The 26,896-nt window shown below is 42.4% G+C and overlaps 1 protein-coding gene across 3 annotated transcripts in view; it reads right to left on the bottom strand.

Annotated features, from left to right (window-relative positions):
* The window catches only part of LOC147892556 (putative beta-1,3-galactosyltransferase 2), a 35,132-nt gene that overhangs the window by 6,956 nt on the left and 1,280 nt on the right, over positions 1-26,896 (bottom strand). For all 3 annotated transcript variants that reach the window (XM_087387538.1, XM_087387537.1, XM_087387539.1), the window contains exons 3-8: positions 26,787-26,851; positions 26,494-26,696; positions 26,319-26,382; positions 26,026-26,098; positions 25,754-25,874; positions 25,564-25,651 (exon numbers count right to left, since the gene is read on the bottom strand). In XM_087387538.1, the coding sequence (XP_087243664.1) occupies positions 25,564-25,651; positions 25,754-25,874; positions 26,026-26,098; positions 26,319-26,382; positions 26,494-26,696; positions 26,787-26,851 (614 nt within the window). The remainder of the gene's footprint in view (positions 1-25,563; positions 25,652-25,753; positions 25,875-26,025; positions 26,099-26,318; positions 26,383-26,493; positions 26,697-26,786; positions 26,852-26,896) is intronic.

Below are 26,896 nucleotides of genomic sequence, written 5' to 3'. Positions count from 1 at the left end.
TATCATTGTAGGCAAACTCCAACAATGGTAACCACTTGTCCCCTGTATGTTGCCTCGATGACACATATGCCCTCAGCATATCCTCTAAAGTCTGGTTGACTCTCTCCGTCTGACCATCCGTCTCAGGATGATCCCCACTACTCATTCCCAACTCAGTCCTTAGTGTCTCAAATACCGCTGTCCAAAAGTGACCGGTAAACCTGACATCTCTGTCTGACACTATGGATCTAGGCAATCCATGCAGACGAAATATATGTCTAATAAACAACTCCGCTACTTGCGGGGCACTAATAGACTCTCTAGTCGGAATGAAGTGAGCCATCTTGGTTAGACGATCAACCACCACAAGGATAGAGTTATACCCTCCTTGCGTTGCAGGTAGTCCTACAATAAAATCCATGGAAATGCTCTCCCACTTGCTTAGTGGTATTTCCAAGGGCTGTAAAAGTCCGGGTGGCTTCACCCGCTTGGCCTTACTTACCTGACACGAGAAACACCGTGTCACATATTCATGAATATGCTTTTTCATCTTTGGCCAAAAGAAATCTCGCTTCACGAGATCATATGTCTTCTCGACTCCTGGATGTCCCGCACATGGGCTATCATGGCATTGTCGAATGACTCTCTGCCTGAGATCATTCTGACTAGGTACTACAACCTTGCCATTTCTAACTAGCATACCATCCCTTATGGTATATCTTGCATAAGTTTGGCCTTTTCTGGATGCCAGGTCATCCTTTTCACTTTCCCCGGGTTTTAACACATGAGCCTTAGGCCATAAGCTCTGGAGAAACTCGTCCACTTTTTGAGTTTCTCTGATCTCGGTCATTAGAGCACTCTCTAATACCGTGAAACTCAGGTTGTGCATAATGCGAGACAACGCATCAGCTACCTTATTATCTTTTCCTCTTCGGTACCGAATCGTTAGATTAAATTCCTGCATGAGCTCTGCCCACCTAGCTTGGCGGCCCCTCAAGTCAGGTTGTTTACACAAATGTTTCAAAGTATCATGATCCACATCCACATAAAACTCTGAACCATACAGATAATGCCTCCATGTTTTCAAAGCATGGATAACAGCATACAACTCCAATTCATGAGTTGGCCAATTCCTTTGAGAGGGAGAAAGCTTCTTGCTTTCAAAGGCTACTGGCCTTCCCTCTTGAAGGAGGACTGCTCCTACCGCAATGCCACTTGCATCGGTTTCTAGGAACAACGGTTTCTGGGGATCAACTATTTTTAACACCGGTCCTGAGACCACAGCTTGTTTTATGGTGTTAAAACTTTCTTGTTGATTCTGTCCCCAAATAAAAGGTACTTTATCTGAGGTCAGATTAGTCAATGGCGATACTATTTCGGAATATCCTTTGATATGCCTTCTATAAAACTGGACAAATCCCAAGAATGATCGCAGCGCGGTCAGACTCTGAGGGATTGGCCAAGTTAGTATCGCAGCCACTTTATTCGGATCCATTTCTCCCTGTGGAGTAATTATGAACCCTAAGTACTCAAGCCTAACCATACACAGTATAGTTTTCTTTTTATTCACGTAAAGACTGGCTTTCCTCAAAGTACTGAACACTATCCTTAAGTGTTCACAATGCTCAGTAACACTTTTACTGAATATCAAGATATCGTCAATGAAATGTACTACGAACTTTCCGACATACGGACGTAGCAAATCATTCATAAGCATGACGAAGGTCGCTGGAGCATTGGTAAGTCCGAAGGGCATTACCAAAAACTCATAATGACCAAACCTGCTTCTAAAAGCGGTTTTATGCACATCCTCGGCTCTAATCCGGATCTGATGATAGCCGCACTTAAGATCTATCTTGCTGAAAATCACGGCTCCATGTAATGCATCTAGCAAATCATCAATCCGAGCCATCGGATACCTGTGCTTAACAGTGATATTATTCAATGCTCTGTAATCTATACAGAGGCGAAACGTATCATCCTTTTTTCTCTTTAATATCACTGGTGAAGCAAAAGGTGAGAAACTTGGTTGAATCTGCCCCAACTTGAGGTATTCTTCCAGTTGCCTACGCACCTCCGCTTCTTCAGTAAAACTCATTCTATAGGGAGGTCTATTTACAGGTTCTGCCCCCGGGATCAGTTCAATCTTATGCTGAACTTTCCGCTCTGGAGGTAACCCATAAGGTAGTTCATCCCTAAAACATTCAGAGAACTCCTCTGTTATAAGATTAGCCAGCTTGGCCATCTCATCACTTTGCGTAACATCAGTGCTAGTCGAAGAATCATTCACCGACTCTACCGATGCGGTGCAAAGGTACAAAAACTCTACTTGAGCCTTTCTGATTTCCATCACGGAAACCAACGGTCCCTGAGGTATATCTTTTTCACCTCGCAAGACATAAAGCACATCATTCATCTTGAATTGATATACGTGCTTTTTCCAATCAATGGTTGGATTCTTCCTAGAATGCCACGCCATTCCCAGGGCTATATCTGCATGAGCAAGCTTGGTCATTTCAAAATCAAGCTTCTCAGCATAGTCCTGAATTCGAAGCTCCAACTGGGTAACCCTTTGGTCCCATACTTCAGTTGAACTTCCATCTGCCATCCTGACTGTATACGCATAGTCAGATGGACTTGTCTTTAATTTCAGCCTCTTCACGAGCTTGGAGTTAATCACATTGTGAGTTGACGCGGAGTCAAACAACACAATGACATCATGACTGGCCACTTGCCCTTTCATCTTGATTAACTCCGTATCGTTGAAGGCTGTATACCCCGTTGCTGCGGGCTTAGATAGGATGTTATCAGGTGCACTCGTCACTAACTTAGCAACAGATACACATAACAAACAAGGTACTAACCTCTGAGAAGGTCCCGCCAGTTGCATCTGCATATGTTCCGCACTGGGACTCTCCTGCATTTCTACGTCGCATTCAGATATTATCATATTAGTCGTGCGACGGTCTTTATTCAGTGGACAATCCTTCCACTGATGTCGCTGAAGGCAGCCGAAGCACAATCCTTCTTTTCTAGCTTTCTCTTTTTGTTCAGGGGTCAACGAGGACTTTGACCAAGCCCGGGCTGCCATTGGAGTTATTTTCCTTTTCACCCCAACGGTGGTGCTTGTTTTTGCTGGTCCCTCAACCGGCTTCACCTGCTTGGTTTGGCCACTTGGCTGCGAGACACTTGTCTTTGAAACCCATTTCCTCTGAAATCCCCCTTTCCTCGGGTGCTCATACTGAGTCCCTGCCTGCACAAATCCACCAGACCTGCCTCTGGCATCCTCATAGTTCAGGGCTACTGCTATAGATTCATCTAATGTAGTCACATACTTAGCCCGAACTTCCATTTTGATCTTGTCGTTCAGTCCATAGATATAGTCTTTTAACTGAACCGACATAGGGAGAGGGTCTGTTATTTTCATAACACATTCCCTGAATTTGTCAGTGTACTCTGCCACTGACAAACTCCTATGACGAAGATTTCTATAAGCATCCCAAGCTCGGGATTCTTCATCAGGTGGGAGAAAGTGTTTCTTGAATTCAGCTTTGAACCCTTCCCAAATGGTTGGATTATTATGCGAGCCCCCGTCTAATGGATGTGGAGGGGAAATATTCGGAGGTAGAAAAATAAGGGCTGGCAATGATGTATGCAGTACGTAAGTTCAGGTCATATCTGCTGTCCAAGCCTTTTATTTTTCTGGCCGATTGAGTGATCATGCCCTATCTTGCGAAGAAGCCCAATCCTTCTGGGAAGTTTGTAAAGTGGCTGGCTGAGTTGCAGGAATTTCAATTTACCTTCATGACAGAGCACTCTACACGTGCCACCCTGGCGGATCTGCTTACAGGAAAAGAGATGGCAGAGGAAACGGAAATTCAGGTCAAAGAGGAAGGAAGAAAACAATGTGAAACACAGTCTACACAGCAAACACAGGGAGTGATGGAACTAGCATATACTTTGTACTTTGATGGGGCTTTTCAAAAGAGTACAGGAAATTGCTGCAGAAGAAAAGGAAATTTGCTGTGTGAACTCTAATAACGAGGCTGAGTATGCAGCCCTGATTTATGGTTTTAAGTACAGCAAAGAAAAGGAAATATGAGGGTTAACTATATGTGGAGATTCTCTGTTAGTAATTTCTCAGATGCAAGGGGTGTGGCAGGTACGAAATGGAGCACTTAAACCCTTGCAGAAAGAAGCAGAGCAGTTGTGTAAGGGCTTAAACGTGAGGTCATTCCTGCATATAACTAGGCAGCAAAATGCACGGGCTGATGCATTGTCTTAAGCGTATGGTGGGTGCCTTATTCTTGGAAACAGGGCTCGAGAATTTACAGGATGGTATCACTATTTGCAGGAAGGGGTGTTCCCTGAAGATATGTCAAAACAGGAGCAAAAGAGGTTGTTGGTGAAATCCAGGCCCTACACACTATTGGGGAATACTTTACATAAGATGGGCAAGAATATGATCTTGCGGAGGGTGATTGGGACTGCAGAAGCACAGCGGGTGATGGAAGCTTGCCATGAGGATGTACGTGGGGGTCACTTTGCACACGAAAGTACTGCCAGAAAAGTTGACAGCAGGGTATTGGTGGCCCACTATGCATAAAGACATCCAGGAGTGGTGTGTCACACTTTGGTTGCCCTCTGGAAATAGCAACAGATCATGGCCCAGCATTTAGAGCAGATGTCTTGCAAATGATGCTGTCTCGGTTGTCAGTAAAACATAGATTTTCTTCAGCCTATTACCCTCAATGCCAGGGCCATGTGGAAAAGACTAATGGTTTATTGTGTGATATCATTGCTAAAGTAATTGAAAAGAGCAGAGGTGAATGGGAGAAATAGTTGCCCACAGCCTTATGCGCATACCGGGTTACTCACAAAGTAGCTACAGGTTTCACCCCCTTTCATTTGGTGTATGGAACAGAGGCAATCTTACCAATCGAACTAGAATTGCCAACCTTGAGAATAGCTGTGGAACATAACTTGGATGAAACAGAGACATGCGCTGCTAGATTATTTGCTTTGGAGAGGTTAGATGAGCAACGACAGGACGCAATGTTACGGAAATTATATTTATGATATATCTTGTTTTGGACATTATTATTTGTAGTCGAGTGTGACTATGGCAAAGTACTCCATAGGAGCGCACCGGACGCGGCAGGGGTCCTAGTGGATACTTTGTGTGGTTAGATGGGGACGCCTGACTAGCTTGTGTTTTGCCATGCTAGATGATCGGTATTGTGGGTGATTCCATGTTAATACTGATGTCGCTAGTGTTATTGGTGTTGTGCTTGATTATTATGCTTTGAGCGCCGTTATGTTGGGATCGGTTAATTCAGTGATTCGTTCAATTGATTGTTAATAACTAATGTAATTGGCGGCTTGAGTACAAGTGATGGAACTCACAGCGAGGATTGGAGTTAGTGCAAGGGTACCGATCGAGGTGTCGCACAGTGCATTATATATGGCCATGGGCCAATTTTGTATTTGTTTAATTATTGCAAGTTTGAGCAATTTATTTTGTTGAGAACATAAATCATTTTGGGCCCTAAGATGGCTATGTAAAGCAAATCCCTCATTTTTGAATGAGAGGGATAATTTTGGCTCCTTGGTGCTTTTATGAAAAATCATAAATACTCTAGATGAGGAAGCGTGAGCCACTCATCTAGGGGGGGGAGATTGTACCCATTCTGCTGTCGTTTTCATGGTGTGATTGTGTTCTCTTACTCCAATTGATTAAGTGGTGAATTTGTGTGAAGATAATTACTTTCTGGTTTCAGTGGTATCAGAGCTTGGGTCACGCTCTTGTGAAGAAAAGAAAGTTTGAAGCTTCCTCGTGTGGATTCAAAAAGAAAGCCCACGGAAAGAAAAAAAGAAAAAGAAAAAGATCACGAAGCTTTTAGAGGGTCACCGTCTCGTGTGCGCAGCAGACTCCAGAGCCCTCCACAGTCTACGGCTCTTCTTGCGCAGCTCCTCGGTTAGCCGCGAAGTCGCCTCAGGACTCGAGGTTCTTTTGGTCTGCGTGCACCCATCTGCATCTCAAAAAAAAAAAAAAAAATCACGCCAGCCATCGTCACGTGCGGAATGACCTGTAGTAAATACCTCCTTCTGCGCAGCCGCCCCTAGTTATGGGAGTCTTTTCATCTGCGCGCGCCTCACTGTAGCCACGGACCAGCAACCGCTGCAGATTCTTCTAGAATCTCCGGTTCTGTAGACCGGCGCCTTACCCATTGGGTGTTACGCTCTAGCCGAGATAGCATGACCTTGGAAAGATCGGTGGGGATTTTCTCTTAGATGACCGACTTTTGTAATATGTTATGTGCGTAAATTAAATGGTCAAGGGAAGTAACTGCCAAGGTCCTAGGTGAGGGTGTATTGGCATCGACTAGGTGGTTCTAAGTGCTAAGGCCTAGGTGCACCTAAATGTGTAATAATGCCAAGGGGCAAATGTTTTAATTGTGCCCCAAGAGAGGGGTAAATGGTGTACCAAGCTAAAGGCCTAAAATGATGACATGTGGCAGGGGGAACCATCTAGGGAACTGTGGGCTTGTGGATAGGCATGAGGAATGAAAAGTTACGTATCTTTTGTGTGTATGCTATCCATGAGAAAGGCTGGGAGGAAATTTGTGATGCCAGCGCCTGTGATTCGTCTTACCCGTGATTGACGAAACGAGATAAGAGAGATTAGAAATTGTACGTAACAGTTGGTATCAGAGCTTCAGGTTCGACAGGGAACTAGAAGCAAGGCTTCAACGCAAGATTACGCTGTGGGAGCGTATCATTCGGAGCACCCGCTTGAAAACATTTGTGCAGAATATGAGCTCGTAATAATTAGGTACTCTCATGCCGACGGGTTTCCAGAGGATGGACTCCTGCCCCATCGATTTCTCTTCCCTGCGCTCTGTTGGAATATCCCGTTGCACTACACTCTACCGACGAGAAGGAAGGCGAGCGACGTGTGTGTTAGGTGACTATTCGTGGGCTTAACAGTGGCTCGTGAACGGGGAGGCCCTTCGACGCGAATAGCCCGTGAGCGAGGCGGCGGTGTCAAGCGTATCAGTGGCTTCATCGACGAAGCTTTCTCTTCTGAAGGCACGTTTCAGCGCAAGAGTTCGTGGTGATGGCGCAACTTCGTAGTCACGCTGGTATCGCGTCGTGACTATTCTGAAGAGGTGGCCAATAGCGAGGACCTACCTGTGATATTATATGGCCTGTACTTCGACGAAACAGTAAGGATAGAGAAAGGAACGTCCGTCTTGCTTACGGGAACCCTGCTCCTATTTTGGATTGACTCAGCCGCTACATGACTCGTAGCATCGTTGCTCATAAGGAAAGCGGGATATCTGCGCTACGTGAAGACTCCAGGGATTATTTTATTTCTTCTATACAAATTTCTAATTTTCAATTTGCAGTCGATTTATTCCTGTACATCAGAGTTTGCAGTTGATTTATTCCTGTACAGCAAAGGGGAATCTGAAGTGAAAAAAAAAAAAAACTATTTTCCCTTTTGAAACAATGGAGGCAGAGGGACAAGATTCCAGGGTAAATCCTAGTGAATCTAGAGCGCGATCTACGCAAGAAGTGTCCCATCACACAACGCCTACTTTGGTGGGTAGGATTTCTGTATTAGAAGATGCTTTACAACAGATCATGAACCAACAGCTTCAAGTGAATGCTGGTCAAAATGAAATTAGGGAGATGGTGTAAGCCTTGTCGGCTAGACCATCTAGAAATGAAAAGGGCAAAGCTCCAGCAGAGCCAGAGCCCAGTATACACTCATCAGAACGTGCGAAGGTCAAGATACCTAATATTGCCAACTATAGACCGGAGAAGTACGCTGGTCGGATGACCGAGCGCAGTTCTGATGTGATCGAGGTTTGGTTACACAAGTGGGAAGAAGCCTTCGCCATTTGTGAAATCAGATCTGATCTAAAGAAAATCCGCGAGACCACTCACCTGTTTATTGAGGCAGCGGATAGATGGTGGATAAAGCAACAGAAAGATAAAGCAACAGATGGAAGGGTTTAAAGCTGAATTTAAGAAACACTTTCTTCCACCTGACGAAGAGTCCCGAGCTTGGGATGCTTATAGAAACCTTCGCCAGAGGAATTTGTCGGTGGCAGTACACTGACAAGTTCAGGGAATGTGTTATTAAAATAACAGACCCTCTCCCTATGTCGGTTCAGTTAAAAGACTATATCTATGGACTGAACGACAAGATTAAAATGGAAGTTCGGGGTAAATATGTGACTACATTAGATAAATCTATTGCAATAGCCCTGAACTATGAGGATGCCAGAGGCAGATCTAGTGGATTTGTGCAGGCAGGGACTCAGCATGAGTACTCGAGAAAAGGGGGATTTCAGAGGAAATGGACTTCAAAGACAAGTGTCTCGCAGCCAAGTGGCCAAACCAAGCAGGTGACGCCGGTTGAGGGACCAGCAAAGACAAGTACCACCGTTGGAGTGAAAAGAAAAGTAACTCCAATGGCAGCCCGGGCTTGGTCAAAGTCCTCGTTGACCCCTGAGCAAAAAGAAAAAGCTAGAAAAGAAGGATTGTGCTTTGGTTGCCTTCAGCGACATCAGTGGAAAGATTGTCCACTGAACAAAGACCGTCGCACAGCCAATATGATAATATCTGAATGCAACACGGAAATGCAGGAGAGTCCCAATGCAGAACATATGCAGATGCAATTGGCGGGACCTTCTCAGAGGTTAGTACCTGTGTTGTTAAGTGTGTCTGTTACTAAGTTAGTAAGCGGTGCACCTGATAACATCCTTTCAAAGCCCGCAGCAACGAGGTATACGGTTTTCGATGAGCCCGAGTTGATTAAAATGAAAGGGCAAGTAGCCAATCATGATGTGATTGTGTTGTTTGACTTAGCGACAATGCACAATGTAATTAACTCGAAGCTTATTAAGAGGCTCAAGCTGAAAACTAGTCCGTCTGACTATGCTTATACGGTCAGGATGGCGGACGGAAGTTCAACTGAAGTATGGGACCAAAGGGTTACCCAATTAGAACTTTGAATTCAGGACTATGTTGAGAAGCTGGACTTTGAGTTGACCAGGCTTGCTCACGCAGATATAGCCCTAGGCATGGCTTGGCATTTTTGGAAAAATCCAGCCATTGATTGGAAAAAGCATATTTACCAGTTCAAGATGAACGGAGTAGAATATGTTTTGCGAGGTGAGAAGGATTTACCTCGAGAACCATTGATTTCAGCCATGGAAATTCGGAAGACTCCGAAAGAGTTTCTGTGTCTGTGTATAGCATCGGTAGAGTCGATTGATGATGCATCGGCTAGCACTGAGGCTACCCAAGATGGGAAAATGATCGAGTTGGCTAAAGAGATATCGGAGAAGTTCTCTGATTGTTTTAGGGATGAGTTACCTTATGGGTTACCTCCAGAGCGGAACGTTCAACATAAAATTGAGCTTATCTCGGGGGCACAACCTGTAAATAGACCTCCCTATAGATTATTTACAGAGGAAGCTGAGGTGCGAAGACAACTGGAAGAATACCTCAAGCTTGGGCAGATTCAATCCAGTTTTTCACCTTTTGCTTCGCCAGTGATATTAAAGAGGAAGAAAGATGATACTTTTCGCCTCTGTATAGATTACAGAGCACTGAATAATATCACTATTAAGCACAGGTATCCGATGGCTCAGATCGATGATTTGCTAGATGCATTGCATGGAGCCGTAATTTTCAGTAAGATAGATCTTAAGTGTAGCTACCATCAGATCCGTATTAGAGCCGAGGATGTGCATAAAACCGCTTTTAGAAGCAGGTTTGGTCATTATGAGTTTTTGGTAATGCCCTTTGGACTTACCAATGCTCCTGCTATATTCGTCATGCTTATGAACGATTTACTACGTCCATATATCGGAAAGTTTGTAGTACATTTTATTGACAATATTCTGGTATTCAGTAAAAGTATTACTGAGCATCACAAACACTTAAGAATAGTGTTTAGTACTTTGAGGAAAGCCAGTCTTTATGTAAATAAGAAGAAAACTATACTGTGTATGGTTAGACTTGAATACTTAGGATTCATAATTACTCCAGAGGGGTTAGAAATGGATCCAAAGAAAGTGGCTGCGATACTGACTTGGCCAATCCCTCAGAGTCTGACCGCTTTTGCGATCATTCTTGGGATTTGTTCAATTTTATCGAAGGCATATCAAAGGATATTTCGAAATAGTATCGCCATTCACTGATCTGACCTCAGATAAAGTACCTTTTATATGGGGACAGAATCAACAAGAAAGTTTTAACACCATAAAACAAGCTGTGGTCACAGGACCAGTGTTAAAAATAGTTGATCCCCAGAAACCGTTGTTCCTTGAAACCGATGCAAGTGGCATCGCCGTAGGATCAGTTCTCCTCGAAGAGGGAAGGCCAGTAGCCTTTGAAAGCAAGAAGCTTTCTCCCTCTCAAAGTAATTAGCCAACTCATGAATTGAAGTTGTATGCTGTTGTCCATGCTTTGAAAACATGGTGACATTATTTGTATGGATCAGAGTTTTATGTGGATGTTGATCATGATACTCTGAAACATTTTTGTAAACAACCTGACTTGAGAGGCCGCCAAGCTAGGTGGGCAGAACTCATGCAGGAGTTTAATTTGACGATTCGATACCGAAGAGGAAAAGATAATAAAGTTGCTGATGCGTTGTCACGCATTATGCATAACATGAGTTTCATGGTGTTAGAGAGTGCTCTAATGGCCGAGATTAGAGAAACTCAAAAGGTGGACGAGTTTGTCCAAAGTCTATGACCTAAGGCTGGGGAAAACGAAAAGGATGACCTGGCATCCAGAAAAGGCCAAACTTATGCAAGATATGCCATAAGGGATGGTATGCTGAAAAGAAATGGCAAGGTAGTAGTACCTAGTCAGAATGATCTCAGGCAGAGAGTCATTCGACAGTGCCATGATAGCCCATGTGCGGGACATCCAAGAGTCGAGAAGACATATGATCTCGTGAAGCGAGATTTCTTTTGGCCAAAGATGAAAAAGCATATTCATGAATATGTGACACGTTGTTTTTCGTGTCAGGTAAGTAAGGCAGAACGGGTGAAGCCACCTGGCCTTTTACAGCCCTTGGAGATACCACTAAGTAAGTGGGAGAGCATTTCCATGGACTTTATTGTAGGGCTGCCTACGACACAAGGTGGATATGATTCTATCCTTGTGGTGGTTGATCGTCTTACCAAGATGGCTCACTTCATTCCAACTAGAGAGTCTGTTAGTGCCCCGCAAGTGGCGGATTTGTTTATTAGACATATATTTCGTCTGCATGGATTACCCAGATCCATAGTGTCAGACAGAGATGTCAAATTTACCGGTCATTTTTGGACTGTAGTATTTGAGACACTAAGGACTGAGTTGAGAATGAGTAGTGGGGATCATCCAGAAACGGATGGTCAGACGGAAAGAATCAACCAAATTTTAGAGGATATGCTTAGAGCATATGTGTCATTGAGGCAACATACATGGGACAAGTGGTTGCCATTGTTCGAGTTTGCCTACAATGATAGAAAACATTCCTCTACAGGGTTCAGTCCGTTTGAACTGAACTAGGTTATAGGCCAGCGAATCCAACTATAGTTGGAGTACCTCAGAAAGTGCCTAGTGCCGCGAACTTTGTGGTTCAGATGCGGGAGATGCTAGCACTTGCGAGAGCTAACATCCGCTAAGCTATGGATAGAGCTAAGGTGTATGCGGATGAAAACCGATCCACTAGAGAATTTAAGGAAGGGGAAAAAGTTTTTCTCAGAGTTCCTTCAATCTCTAAGTCTTTGACTGCAGGAGAGTGTGCTAAGTTATCACCTCGATATTGTGGGCCATGGTCAATTCTAAAAAGAATAGGCAAGGTAGCCTATGAATTAGAATTACCACCGGGGTGTAAGATGCACCCAGTGTTTCATGTTTCTCGTTTAAAGAAATTTTTGCATACAGGTGACTCACTAATCAAAGGTGTTGTTTTGTTTCAGGAGATAGAGGATAATGCAAGACGCAAACCAACAAGAATCCTGGACCGAGGAACAATGCAAGTGCGCAATCGGAAGATACCCACGGTGTTCGTTACATGGCATGGTCTACCTCTATCGGAAGCTACATGGGAATCCGTATACCAGTTATGGAGAGTGTTCCAAGATTTCATCATCGAGGACGCTCATGCTTGAAGAGGGAAGGAATGTTATGCTCTAGCCGAGATAGCATGACCTCGGAAAGATCGGTGGGCATTTTCTCTTAGATGACCGACTTTTGTAATATGTTATGTGCGTAAATTAAATGGTCAAGGGAAGTAACTGCCAAGGTCCTAGGTGAGGGTGTATTGGCATCGACTAGGTGGTTCTGAGTGCGAAGGCCTAGGTGCACCTAAATGTGTAATAATGCCAAGGGGCAAATGTTTTAATTGTGTCCCAAGAGAGGGGTAAATGGTGTACCAAGCTAAAGGCCTAAAATGATGACATGTGGCAAGGGGAACCATCTAGGGAACTGTGGGCTTGTGGATAGGCATGAGGAATGAAAAGTTACGTATCTTTTGTGTGTATGCTATCCATGAGAAAGGCTGGGAGGAAATTTGTGATGCCAGCGCCTGTGATTCGTCTTACCCGTGATTGACGAAACGAGATAAGAGAGATTAGAAATTGTACGTAACATTGGGCCACAGAACCATTGAGTCTCTCTTCCTTCAATTCTGCGCGTAGACCCACGCAGTCCTATAGACCTAAAGTCAGCAGCTTCTGCCTACGCGCAATGAAGTTGTGCACTCAAGCATTCCCGAGGACGCTGTTCAGCCAGCCGCCTGCAAAATTACGACTCCCAAGCTCTTGTACTCCAAATTTCGAAGTGGGGAAATCTCTGGTCCTCTGACCTCTATCAATGCAGACAGCGCTGAGCGGTAGACTCCATAGCGACCGCCCTTGGGGAGACCTCTGTATAGCCGCCACCCGCATCGCCATTTCTCTTTCTAACCTTGCATCAAAGGTTCAAAGGCTTCATTTATTTATTTTATAATTTATTTTTATTTTTTTAAAAGGACCCCAAAGGTTCAAAGGCCCTTTTTTTTTTAAAAAGGGGAGAAGAAGAGGAAAATTCAACAAGGCGATCGGAGCTCAACAAGGCGAAGACCATTACCAAATCTGAAAGCTCGAATCAAGAAGGCGATTTGGAACCACGAAATCACCGAGCAATTAATTGGAGATCAGTCGAGCGCAAGGCGACTACGAGCGACATCATTGGTCACATATCTCCCACTCTAGTCTTTTCTACCTCCGATCAAAGAGTGAGATAAGTGGTTCTTTTTGCTTTATATTTCATACACTTAGTATTTTCCGCCATCCATTTCTTACCATACACTCGAAAACGCACTTTATTTCCATCCGTTTAATTCTCATACACTTAGTATCTTTATTTTCCTCCACTCCGCTTTATTTGTATTTATCGCATTATCATGGCACAGCAGCCAGAACCACCCACGCTCCAAGAGCAGCTGGATGCACTTCAGGCACAGTTAGCTTATGAGCGTGAGCATAGGGAGAGATTGGAAAAAAAAATCAATGGTAAGAAAAGGAAAAGACATTCATCTGATGATGAGTCATCCGACGATGATTCTGACGATGATACTATTATTAGGACAGTCAAAGCCACACTGAGAGCACAAAATTCGAGGAAGAAGAGTAAGATAAGTAGTAAAGCTTTCTCATTTGAAAATTTTGATGGAAAGAAAGACGCACGCACTGTATTGTCTTGGATCAGTCAGCTAGATGATTATTTTTCGGGGGAGAAATTCTTTGAAAAAGATAAGATTAAATGTGCTGCAAATCATTTAGTAGAGAGTGCTGCACTTTCGTGGAACATCACTAAGCACAGTAAAAGGCGACCAAAATCTTGGAAGTCTTTTCAAAAGCTCATCAAGTGAGATTTCCTTCCCTCACATTTCAAAGCAAAAGCTAGACAACAATGGGACACTTTCAGGCAGTTTGATAAGGAAACGATCTCCACATATACTGATAGATTTTGGCAAACGTTGATCCAATTACAGTCTTTAGAGAAAATTAATGAGCGTGATCAACGAAGGAAGTATGTGGCAGGTCTAAAGTCTAAGTTGAGAGCCAAGATTAACATGTTTCATCCTCGCTCACTGAGCTCAGTAATTTCTCTTGCAATGAACTGTGAAAGGAAGAATGGGATCCCAAAAGAAGGAAAAGATCAAGAACGGCATGTACCCTTCCATAAGAAAAAGAGATTTGATAAAAAGCCCTTCTTTAAATCTAAAAATGGTTTTGTACCACAGAAGACAGATTCTTCTTCGAAGCCAAGCGGTGGGACTTTTCTGAAGAAAGAAATAAGGTGTTTCAAGTGCAACAAGCTAGGACACATAGCCACTGAGTGTCCTGAAAGAAAGAAGACCCCGACAGCGAAAGTGCACATGATTGACGACGTAGCAGCCAAGCAAGAGGGAGGTAAGTATAATTGTCATGCTCTTCTAAAGATGAAAGGTTTCATTAATGGCAAAGAAGAAGTTATTTTGCATGACGATGGTAGTACACATGATTTCATTTCGGAAAGAACCTTAGCAAAGCTAAACCTAGAGTCTTTCCCATCTAACTATAACGTCAAAGCTGCTTTTACCAAAACAAAGTACAATTGTAACTAGAGAAGTCAAGAATCTTAAAATCTCAATCAAACCCTACAAGGATACACGAGACTTTCTAGTGGCACCCCTACAGGAAGTGGACATCATCTTAGGAATGCCATGGAGGCGTCAATACAATCCTAAGATAGATTATGATTCACATTAGATGTGGATTGAGAAGGACAGACAAGAAATATGTCTGAAAAGCTCAATGAAATCTGAGGTCAATCCTTTACTCAACCACACACAAGCTAAAAGAGCAATTAAAAAACGTGAGAAGACATATCTTATTTTGGTGAATACGGTTACGGCTACTCAGCCAAACACTAAGCCTACGTACCAAAATTTCTCTCAATTTTCTGATTGTTTCTTAGAGGATTTACCGCCTGGACTACCATGTTCTCGACCTGAAGATCATAGGATAGAAATCTTACCGGGCAATACTCCACCTTGCAAAGCTCCTTATAGAGTCAACCAGCTAGAGCAAAAGGAAATACAAAAGCAAGTGGAGGAATTGATAGAGAAAGGATTGATAAGGACCAGCAGTTCTCCTTATGGAGCACCTGTCTTATTAGTCAAAAAGAAAAATGGAACTTACCGAATGTGCATAGACTATCGTGCACTGAACAAAATCTCAGTGAAGAACAGATATCCAATCCCTAGGATTGATGATCTTTTGGACAAATTGAAAGGGGCCAAGGTTTTCAGTAAGATAGATCTCAAATCCGGCTATCATCAAGTTCGTATGGTAGAAGAGGATATATACAAGACTGCTTTTAGAACTCAAACGGGACATTATGAGTTCTTAGTTATGCCTTTTGGGCTAACTAATGCTCCAGCTACTTTTAGTAGGATGATGAACCGAATCTTTCTTAAACACCAAGATTGTGTGGTAGTATTTTTCGATGATATTCTGGTGTTTAGCAAAGATGTTGAGGAGCATAAAGAACATCTGAAGCTAGTCTTTTCACTCTTGAAAGAAAATCAATTATACATAAATCTTAAAAAGAGCAGTTTCTTTCAAGATCAGATAGAGTATTTGGGTCACATTGTATCCGTCAATGGGATTCGAGTAGATCCAAAGAAGATTGAGTGCATAGTCACATGGCCTAAACCCCGAGATATACATGAATTGAGATCATTCTTGGGATTGTGTAGCTTTTACAGAAAGTTTGTCAAGAATTTCGCATACATTGCACATCCATTGACAGACCTTCTTAGAAAAGCTAAGCATTTTTTATGGACTGAGCGTCAAGATAAATCTTTTACAGCTTTGAAAGAAGCTCTCACACAAACTCCTGTGTTGCAATTACCCGATTTCTTTAGACCATTCTTTGTAGCTGTAACCGATGCTAGTGGATATGGAATTGGAGCCGTACTTATGCAAGATGGACATCCAATAGCATATGAGAGCCGAAAACTAAAACCAGCGGAATGCAATTACAGTACATATGATAAAGAATTAACCGCTGTTGTTCATGCCTTACGAATGTGGAAACATTATTTGATGGGATCTAAGTTTCTTATCAAAACCGATCAGCAAATTATCAAGCATTTGTTGACTCAACCACTAATATCCGATAGGCACATCAAGTGGGCATCATTTATACAGAGTTTTCAACCCATGATTCAGTATCAACCTGGAAAGGAGAATGTAGTTGTTGATGCTCTTAGCAGAAAGCCAAGTATTAATCACATCACTGCTGTAGAGACCCAGCCTTTTGAAGGTATGAAGAATTCTTATCAAGGGGATCCAGACTTCTCCGATATATGGAACAAACTAGAAAATAACAATTGGAATCCTATGTTGGACTATTCATGCAATGATGGATACCTCTTTTATCAAAAGAAATTATGCATCACTCAACCCTTTAGACAAATTGTAATGGAGGAAATGCACCAACCACCATATATGGGACATAGGGGAGTGACTGCCACTTTACAAGTGATAGCAAGAGAATTCCATTGACCTACTATAAGAAAAGATGTGGCTAAGTTTGTAGCCGAATGCATCACTTGTAAGAAGATCAAGAGTTACAAAGGCAAGACCCCAGGATTGCTTATGCCTTTGCTTATTCCTACGCAACCTTGGGAACAAATATCAATGGATTTCATAACAGGTTTTCCTACTACAGCGAATCAAAATGATATGATTTGGACGATAATAGATCGCTTTAGTAAGCAAGCTTATTTCATCCCATGCAAGAAGACTTTAACAGCTCAGCAAGCTGCACATTTATTCATCAAGCATATCTTTCTTCATCATGGCTTGCCAAAGACTATAGTGTCTGATCGAGATTCGAAGTTTTGCAGTAATTTCTGGACTGCATTATTTCATAATCTGGGCACTAAATTAGACTTCTCATCAGCTTTCCATCCAGAATCGAATAGACAAACTGAAGTTACAAACAAAACTATTCTGGATATCATAAGAGCTTATGTAGGAAGTCAACCAAAGACTTCGGACAAATACATTCATCTCTTACAGTTTGCTTATAATAATACTCCTCATTCTGCAACTGGAAGAGCACCCTTTGAGATTATCTATGGGAAGATTTTACCTATTCCTATCACACGATTCACCCATAGAGTGGAAGCAACAGATGCATTTACCTATGATTATCAAAATATTCTCAAAGAAGTTCAAGAAGCGATTGCAATAGCTCAAGAGAAGTACACAAAACAAGCTAATAAGAAACGGAAACACATGCTTTTTAAAGAAGGCGATTATGTACTTCTTCGGATTGAGAAAAGAAGATTGAAGAGTGTTGAGAAATGGCCAGCAATCAAGATGTCACCACGTTTTTATGGACCATTCAAGGTGATTCAGAAAATCAATGATCTAGCTTATAGGCTTGAATTACCTGATAATTGAAAAATACATAATACTTTTCATATCAGCCTCTTAAAGCCCTTCAAAGGACCTTTACCTATTCATCCCGTCTATGAAGAGGCTCCCTTGATTGTTGATGAAGAAGAAATTCTAGAACCCGAATGCATTGTTAATCATCAACAGACTTCGACCCGAAAAGGAAATGTCTATACTAAATACTTGCTCAAATTTAAGAACCATCCAAGAGAAGATGCTCAATGGATGCCTGAGCGGTTCTTTCGAACTTTTCCAGACCTCCTTAGTTCCTATAATCAAACACGCAACTGAGGTCAGTTGCAATCCAAGCAAGAGGGATGTTACGGAAATTATATTTATGATATATCTTGTTTTGGACATTATTATTTTTAGTCGAGTGTGACTATGGCAAAGTACTCCATAGGAGCGCACCGGACGCGGCAGGGGTCCTAGTGGATACTTTGTGTGGTTAGTTGGGGACGCCTGACTAGCTTGTGTTTTGCCATGCTAGATGATCGGTATTGTGGATGATTCCATGTTAATACTGATGTCTATAGTGTTATTGGTGTTGTGCTTGATTATTGTGCTTTGAGCGCGGTTATGTTGGGATCGGTTGATTCGGTGATTCGTTCAATCGATTGTTAATAACTAATGTAATTGGCGGCTTGAGTACAGGTGATGGAACTCATAGCGAGGATTAGAGCTAGTGCGAGGGTACCGATCGAGGTGTCGCACAGTGCATTATATATGGCCATGGGCCAATTTTGTATTTGTTTGATTATTGCAAGTTTGAGCAATTTATTTTGTTGAGAACATAAATCATTTTGGGCCCTAAGATGGCTATGTAAAGCAAATCCCTCATTTTTGGATGAGAGGGATCATTTTGGCTCCTTGGTGCTTTTATGAAAAATCATAAATACTCTAGATGAGGAAGCGTGAGCCCCTCATCTAGGGGGGGGAGATTGTACCCATTCTGCTGTCGTTTTCATTGTGTGATTGTGTTCTCTTACTCCAATTGATTAAGTGGTGAATTTGTGTGAAGATAATTACTTTCTGGTTTCACGCAAAGCTTACCAATGAAATACAACAGAGAATTATGAAGGCCAGAATGGATGATCAGATGTTTTTAAGGAAGGAGATTTAGTTCTGAAATATGATAATAGACTTGATCACCGTTTGGATAAGAAATTTTTGGTAAGGTGGGAAGGCCCATTTATTATCTTGAAGGCTTATGCAAACGGAACATATCATCTGCAAGAGCTTGGTCAGCAAATGCCCATTGAAAGAGTGAATGGATTTCGCTTGAAAAGGTTCAAAGCAAGACGAGATGTGTGAAGAGATGTTGAATTATGTACAGCCACTTGAATATATATATATATATATAGCATGTGCCAATTTGATTCTTTCCTGTCTGCCAAGCATGTCCACATTCTCGGCAGCCAGGGGAGGGAAATGTTATCCAAAATTTATTATGCTGGTATTAGAGGTGCTTAGCAGGTTCTAGTGTTATTGTATAAAAGGTTGTGTTGGGTTGTATTGTAAATCCACCTCTTTTTCAATAAAATACTTGGGTTGTATTGTAAATCCACCTCTTTTTCAATAAAATACTAAGTACTCAGTGGCAGCTAATACTTTTACAACAAACCCAGGAAGCTCATAAGAAGCACTATGGTGTGCCCTCCTTTTCTCCTGATATATACTCGGGTGAGAAGAAAGACAGTACTCCAGAATATGTCCATTCATGGTTAAACAGGTGGAGAGCTCACTTCGCCATCATTGACTGTCCTTACAATATCCATCCGACCCTTGTTGAGATGTATTTAGGAGGGAAGGCTTTCACGTGGTGGTGAGAGTTGAAGGCAAAGCCTTTTGCTCCCAAATCTCGGACTAGAATTTGTGAGGCATTTACAAGAGAATTTCTGCAAGAACCTAATTAGTACAATAATTGAAACCGGCCTTCAGTTAACTAAAGGGAAGTAAAGTGTAACCAACATAGCATCCACGTCATTTACAGCCACATTGCATATCTTTCAGGCACTTCATTAAGCACAAAACCAATTAAAAACAACTTTGAAAAGAAACTCGATGGAGGCTAGGGTGCCCCTGCTCAATGGAACCAAACACGAGACACCACACTGGCCCCAAACACTTTGGCGCCCCTTTCGGTATTTATTTAATTCTTCAAAAGAGGAATTCTGCTTTACAACAACGGCGCACCCTTGTACTGTCCTGCTTGCATTTTCCACAATTTCCACTACCAGAGCCAACAATTGGCCTCTGCCTGCATCCAACTCTAGTGCACCACTATACCCAAGTGCCAAAACTAAGGCATTTCCCAATGCCTGACGATAACAAGGCATCAATGCAAATCCCAAGAAGTGCTCAAACAGCCTCAAGGCTTGAAATGCAATACATTGTCCCTCTAGCACCTTTCCAAGTACACCCTCTGTGGCTGGGTATCTGTTTACAACCTGTATGGAATGTTGTCCATGGAAGAGGGGCAAGCTCTTTCCTGCACCTATCCTCTGTCCAGGCCCCCAGGGGTGTAGAAATGACTTCCTGTCAAGGGGAAAGAGAGAGAATAAAAAAGAGAGAAAGATAGATTGGGAGCTGAACTGAGAGGGAAGAGCAAGGCTCACGGGCGAAGAGGCTGTAATAGGTAAGGAAAAGGCTAGTCCATCAGCTACCAAGCCCCAAGATGAATGCAATCACCGACACCAGCAAAGAATACCACCTCGAAGTGGATGTAGCTCAGTCGTACAGCCAAGAAATCACCACAATCCACGTCCAGGGCAATCACAACATCCAGTACAACAGCATCGGGATGCGTGCAGCTGTCCGTACAGCTAGAAAATGGAGCAGAAACAGTCCATACAGCCAAAAAAGTGTGCAAGGAAATCCGTACAGCCAGCAAATGGGCTGTACAACCCGCCTTGGAAAGCGTGCAACAGACCGTACAACCAGATTTGTTACATACAGCAGCAATTAATGCTTCCATACAACCGTAGAGAGAAAGGTAGAGAAAAATGACCTCGGGATGCGTGAGAGAGGAGCAAGAAGAAAAACGTCAAAAAAGATCCAGTATGCCTTAGTCAAATCAAGCATGGAAGGAGAGGCAGGGGTTGGTGGGCATGCATGTGGGGCTGCCACGTGGCCCCCTCATTAATGCTCTAACCCACCAAAACCAATGAAACACTGGTTTGCCGCTCACATTAAAATCCTAACCCTTCTAACCAATGAAACATTGGTTTCTCTTGGGCCTAACATTTAGACCCCTAGCGTTTGGGCCTAGTGGGTGCACTAAGAATTGGACTAGGGACTTCTAGGAAGTGGGTGCTTCTTCTAGGCCAGTCCCCTTGGACAAAAGTAACAGTGGAAGTAGCCACGAGGTTATAGCTACACATGAAATTCACATCCCCCTGACAATAATTTTCAAAGCTTCAAAATCTGTCAAAGGGTACGAAGTCCCTCGAGTCATATATTCATGACTTTAGAGATATTACTGCAAAGTTCCCTAACTTCAATCAACAAACATCCGCTTGTTCTTTGTAAATCAAAACAGAATCTAATGGAACAAGCTACAAACACAAGAAGAGCCTATCCACTTTGCGACGATCTACAGTAGTACCTATGGGCACAAGGAAGTTGGATCTTCATCGGCCGTGCAAAACAACAAGCCTACGAGTAAAAACAACCGAAAGAACCATCGAGCTAACAATTCCAACTCCAAGCCTGAAAGACTAACTACAACAAGCAGATGTCGGGGCCTCTTGCAAAGAAGCCTCGTGCCTGATTCGCTAGCACAGGAGGAAGCCTGAGCCAAAGGACTCTACTTCAGGTATGGCAAGCCAAGCCACATATCACCCTCATGTTCTTTGAAGTATGGCAAGTCAAGCCACATATCACCCTCATGTTCTTTGAATCGAACCAAAGGGGCAGCTAGAATCATGTACACTAGGTAATCCTTGTCACATTGCTCATCTTGAGGTCTTTTCTTCTTATCTAAATTGTGGGAAATGTTATTTTAATATTGATGTGTTTGGATCCCATGATTTAATTTGCACTGTTGGATATGTCAAGGTGCATCTAGCTCACGCCTTCTTTGACAGTGGTAGTACTCACAATTTTTTTGTACACAAGCTGAACATCCCCACGATTCCCAGTAGACATCAGTATTCGAGTCTAATTATGAATATTTTTGTCATGCTTTAGAAATGTTTCAGTTGTTGCAATCCGGAGACTGTGATGTGTTTTGGTGTGTAGAGAAACTTGAATTGTATTTTGGTAAAAATTTAAGTTCATATTCTGCAAAACACACCCATGAAGCATGTCTCAGTTGTGATAATGTTAAGTTTGCTGTCCTGAAAAGCAGCAAACGAGATAAGATTGCAGCAAGTTGTTTTACTCATAATAATAATTTAGCCATGGATTTTGCTGCCCACGTTGATGAGTCAATGCTGAGTGAGCTGTCTGCAGAGGGAATATCCACTGCTCGGTATATTTATGACATAAATCAGTCCACTGAATCTTATGCTTTGCTACTGAGGTAGTAGACGAATTAGTCTGAGCTCTTGGAGTGAGGAATCACTGGAGGCTCAGCTAATATGTGAGATTCTGTCTAATTACTCAGACATGTTTGCAAAGGAACTGCCAATGGGTCTAGCTCCCATAAGGGCCGTTGACCATCAGATGGATCTTGTGCCTGCCTATGTCAGGCAGCCCTGTAGGACAACTTCACCAAGGAGGATGAAATTGCACGGAAACTTCAATACTACCTCTGGCTGGGTCAAGTGAGACCTAGTATGTCACCTTGGGGTGCACCAGTGCTACTGGTGAGGAAGAAAGACTCTAGTATGCATCTATGTGTAGACTACAAGGTCTTAATCTATCCATTACCTCAAATGGACAATCTCATTGATCAGCTCTGCAGAGCTAAGTATTTCATTAAGATCGATTTGAGAATGGGCTATCATCTAATACAGATATTTGAGAAAGATGTTTTTAAGACCGCATTTCGTACAAGATTTGGTCATTAGGAGTTCTTGGTATTACCATTTGGACTCACTAATGCACCAGCAACCTTTCAGCAGCAAATGAACGATTGATTTCGTCCATATCTCGAAAGGTCTTTCTCAATGACATCTTGATTTACAGCAAGACTCTTTTGGAGCATGGACGCCATCTATGGATAGTGCTGTCCATACTCCAAAAAAGAGAAGCTCTATGCTAAAGAGAGCAAATGTGAGTTCTTAAAACATGAACTCACATACCTTGGACATGTCATTTTGATAAATGGTGTTCGCATTGACTATGAGAAGGCCAGGAAGGCATGTGAGTGGCCCATTTTGAGAACGACTACCAAAGTCAAATCCTTTCTGGCATTTGTTAACTTATTTCAGACTCGCATCTGGAATTATGCTAAGATAGCATTACCCCTATCAACTTTGTCTAAAGGTGTAGAGAAGGGTAAATACAATAAGTATAGACCCATTGTGTGGACAGAGGCACTTGACGCGTGTTTTAAGCAATTAGAACATGCTATCACTATATCTCCTATGTTACAGATAGTCAATCTCAGTAAACCATTTGTCGTTGAAACAAATACTAGTGACTATGATGTTGGAGCAGCTTTGTTCCAGGCTCGAAGACCGGGTAGCATTGACCTACCGCTCTACGCAAGACAATGTTGTCAATCTGTTCACTAGGCACTATTGACAGAAAAGTATGATGCCTACCGCAAAGCTTTAAGCTTATTTCCTTTCGGTAATTGATCAATTTCTCTGTGCATTTTCACACTGCCACTACAGAAAGGCGTTGTTACATTATGAGTGGGACGCTTTTCCCCTCCAGTTAGGAGGTTTTCGCTGCCCCTAGGGTTAGTCTCCTATGTAGAGGATATAATACTCATTTTGGTTATTCCTCGAACATATAGAACTCTATCATTCCCAATACAACTCCATGTTTTGGTGTTCTCTTATCCACAAGTTCTAGCTTAAGACGGGAGTAACCGGATAGTCATCTATCTGCTCAAAGATCTGTCTGCTCAACAATGGCCTATTCATTAGTAGAGTTCACAAGATGGTGACTCACTAGACGGACACAGGATGGTACCTGAACAACTTAGAGATTTGGTGAGTTCATGACTTAACGCTTGAAATTCATCAAGGTCTACCCGTACTCCCCCTCAAGGGAGAGAAATGGAAATTAGCTTCACAATTTTTTTAGCCGTGAGACTTTTACTGAAATGACTTGCCGAGCGGCCAATATTGGGGCCTCTATCTTGTCATTCTCACTCAGTCTATTTTCACTCACTCAAAAAAATAAGACCAAAATACATCCACAAGGTCTTTCTTAGAATGTGAAATTCATCCCTGGCAATCATGCCTCCTCCCAAAGTTCAGTATGCTTTTAGAACTTTGTACCCTTTCAAGGCTCTTAGAAGTCTATTGAAGTCCTTTAGTTTCCAAATGTACTCTTTCCTTGCCATGCACACTTAGTAAAGAAATATTACATATGTGATTGAGAGAAAACTCATTGCGTAAAAATCATGAAGTAGAACAGACAACTTTAGACAAGCAGCACATATCCACAAGGCTCTCTCAAACGATGTCAACAGTCAGGTCAGGATTAAGAACTTCAATCTCGACATCATTCTAGCAAGCATTTTCCTACTCCCATAAAGATAAACAACTTTATAATTAGATAACTGTAAAACTCTCAGTTTCATGCTCTTCAAAAGTTCTCCACTCCTCTGCTGAATCAAAAGCTCAACAACAAACTTAAGCTGACTATAGACTGGCTGCTAATTGAGCCTGCAAATTGATGCAAACTGGCTTGATAACTCATGCTAATTGAGACTTAATTGAGGTTTACTCAGCATAATAACCAATGCTTAGTGAGCACATAAGTGTTGCAGCTAAATATGATAGCAGACGCTTTAACTGAGCACACTAAGTGATGTAACTGACACATGAGCTGATGCTAACTGAGCATGATAAGTGATACTAACTGAGCACACAAACTGATGCTAACTGAACACATAAGCTGATGCTAACTGAGCATGATAACTGATGCTAACTGAGCACACAAACTGATGCTAACTGAACACATAGGCTGATGCTAACTGAGCATTAAAGCTGGCTACAACTAGCTGCTAGAGGAAGCTCAAAACTGACAGCAACTAACTGAAAATGGAACTTGCTAGCTGTAGAAGATGCTTAGAACTGGCAACAAAATTCAGCTAGAATGGAGCATGTACTTGGATGTAGGTTTAACTGCTTAGCTGGGATGAAAGCTGGCTTTTGCCTGCTGCAACTGACTGTAGGTTGGCTGCTTAGCTGAGTATAAAGGCTGGCTTTTGCTTGCTGCAACTGGCTGCATCACTTCTCAAGAGAGGGAGGAAGAGGGCTGCTTCTGCTCCAAAGCTGTCTGCAGCTAAGAGAAAGGGGGCGGGGGGAGAGAGAGAGAGAGAGAGAGACTGATGGTAATCCACATGAGGATATAGGAACTGCAAGGAAGCATCAAGGGAAGGCCAAATGGTGGTGAAAAGTGTGAAATGGCAAAACTGAATGGTAAAATTTGCATGCATTAAAATTTTCCTACATGAAAGGCCCTTTGGACAATTGGAACAAGCCAGATGTCACAAGGATACAGCTTGGTAGCAATTACAAACATATCTACTAAGCTGTCACGTGTGTCTAAAAAAGGCCCTCAAGGAAAGACTCTCGTGTGAGCACTAGCACAAGCCAGACGTTTCTATGCCATGGCCAGGTATAGCTTACAGCTCTAGACTCTATGTTGTGTAGACATTTTTTGTACACAGATTCGATTGAATAAACACGACCTTCCTTGCTTGAACTTCACGAGCATATGATTCATATCTGCTGCTCATGTTGATGCAATTTGAGCGAGTATGGAATTCATATCTGCTGTGAGTTACCATGAAATTCACATTAAAATCCTCTGTTAGGAATGGCTTGAATCTATGTCCATATTGACCGATAGCTCAGCAGTACGCTGAAGACAGTCAATGTAGCTTACATAAAACCTAGAAAATGACATGGTGTGCAATGTCACAAAAACTTACTTTTGAGCAAGTACAGGTCCAGATTTCATGCACCCAATGTAAACACGAGGCTTTGTTTGAAGTTTGGCTAAAATTGAACATAGCACCCCTGCAAGTGCAGTCAAAAGGATACTTAATAACCAGACAAGAAAGGGCTGTGCTTGCGTCTCAAACGGGGGGAAAGAACAAGCCATGTCAAACAGTTGATTACCAAGATTGACATGTACGTCATCATCCACCTTAATGTAGAAAGCAGCATCCCATTTCGAAACTGCAGTTGCAAAATAGAGCTTTGTTTTGGCAGACAACTCATGGTAACCTTCGACATGCCCCTGTAGATCATGGTGAACCATAAGGAAAATACTATGGTCAGTAAAGCCAGCCATTGAAAAAGTGTGTTTAAATTAAGCAAGAGGAGAGTTTTCGACTCGTAATAACACTGCCTGCTGTGAATATGAGCTACTGCCAATATACAACACTAACGATTCTGAGGATGTCATGATGTTGGTTGCTTTCTGCTTCAATGGCACGATCAAGAATACCTCCAGCTGTTGCACTGCAGGATTAACTGATGCTTACTTTCATGAGGTAACACACGTTGAAGTCCCTAGTTTATCCTGTTATGTAGCCTAGCAACCTTGACGAATAGCACGCAACATCAATATATTTCACGAGTCTTCCCACCAAAACTAAAACCTCAGTGACTTTGAAACCTTTAAGCATTATTTGCTTGATACAGCCCCATGCTGTAAATGCATCCTCAGTTTTTTTTTTACCTGTGACCGATGACAAATCTAATGAAAATTCCCTTCTCTTGCTCCAACTGCTTCAGCTTGTCACCTGGATTTTGAAGAAAAACCAAGCTGACGCTTGTCATTCCTTCACATCGCTTGCTGCAATAATTGCATATCAATGATAAAAGACGGTTACAGCATAATTTTGAGAACTCACCTTTTGGCATCCATGTTTCTCGTACAGAATCCCTGCGTTTACGACTACTAAACGCAGTATTTATTCCAATCACTACGAATGCTTTCTGGCGACCCTCTGATGTCTCTCTTCTACGATTATGTATCAATGGAGAAGCATTTGCCAAATTCCTCTCAGAGCCTTCATCCGATCCTGCATCAAGTTCAAAATTGGCACTTTTGGACCTGGAACCAAAGTCGGAAGTTTGAGATACAATTATATCAATCGGAATAGCTCAACACGATGATCGAAGTTGTTCAGAGCAATAAACTGACCTCATCAGTTTCTGAGATTTGAAATTGTTGCCCAGTGCATCGTTCATTCCCACTTTGCGATGCTCCTGACAGCATCAGCACCCCACATAATAGGAACCAATGCCACAGAC

Source organism: Dipteris shenzhenensis, chromosome 16, assembly GCF_047967505.1.
Source record: "Dipteris shenzhenensis isolate YYH24624 ecotype China chromosome 16, Dip_SZ_1.0, whole genome shotgun sequence".
In the NCBI taxonomy this organism is placed as follows: Eukaryota; Viridiplantae; Streptophyta; class Polypodiopsida; order Gleicheniales; family Dipteridaceae; genus Dipteris; species Dipteris shenzhenensis.
Note: the sequence above shows the minus strand (reverse complement) of the source record. Positions and strands in the feature narration are given on the sequence as shown.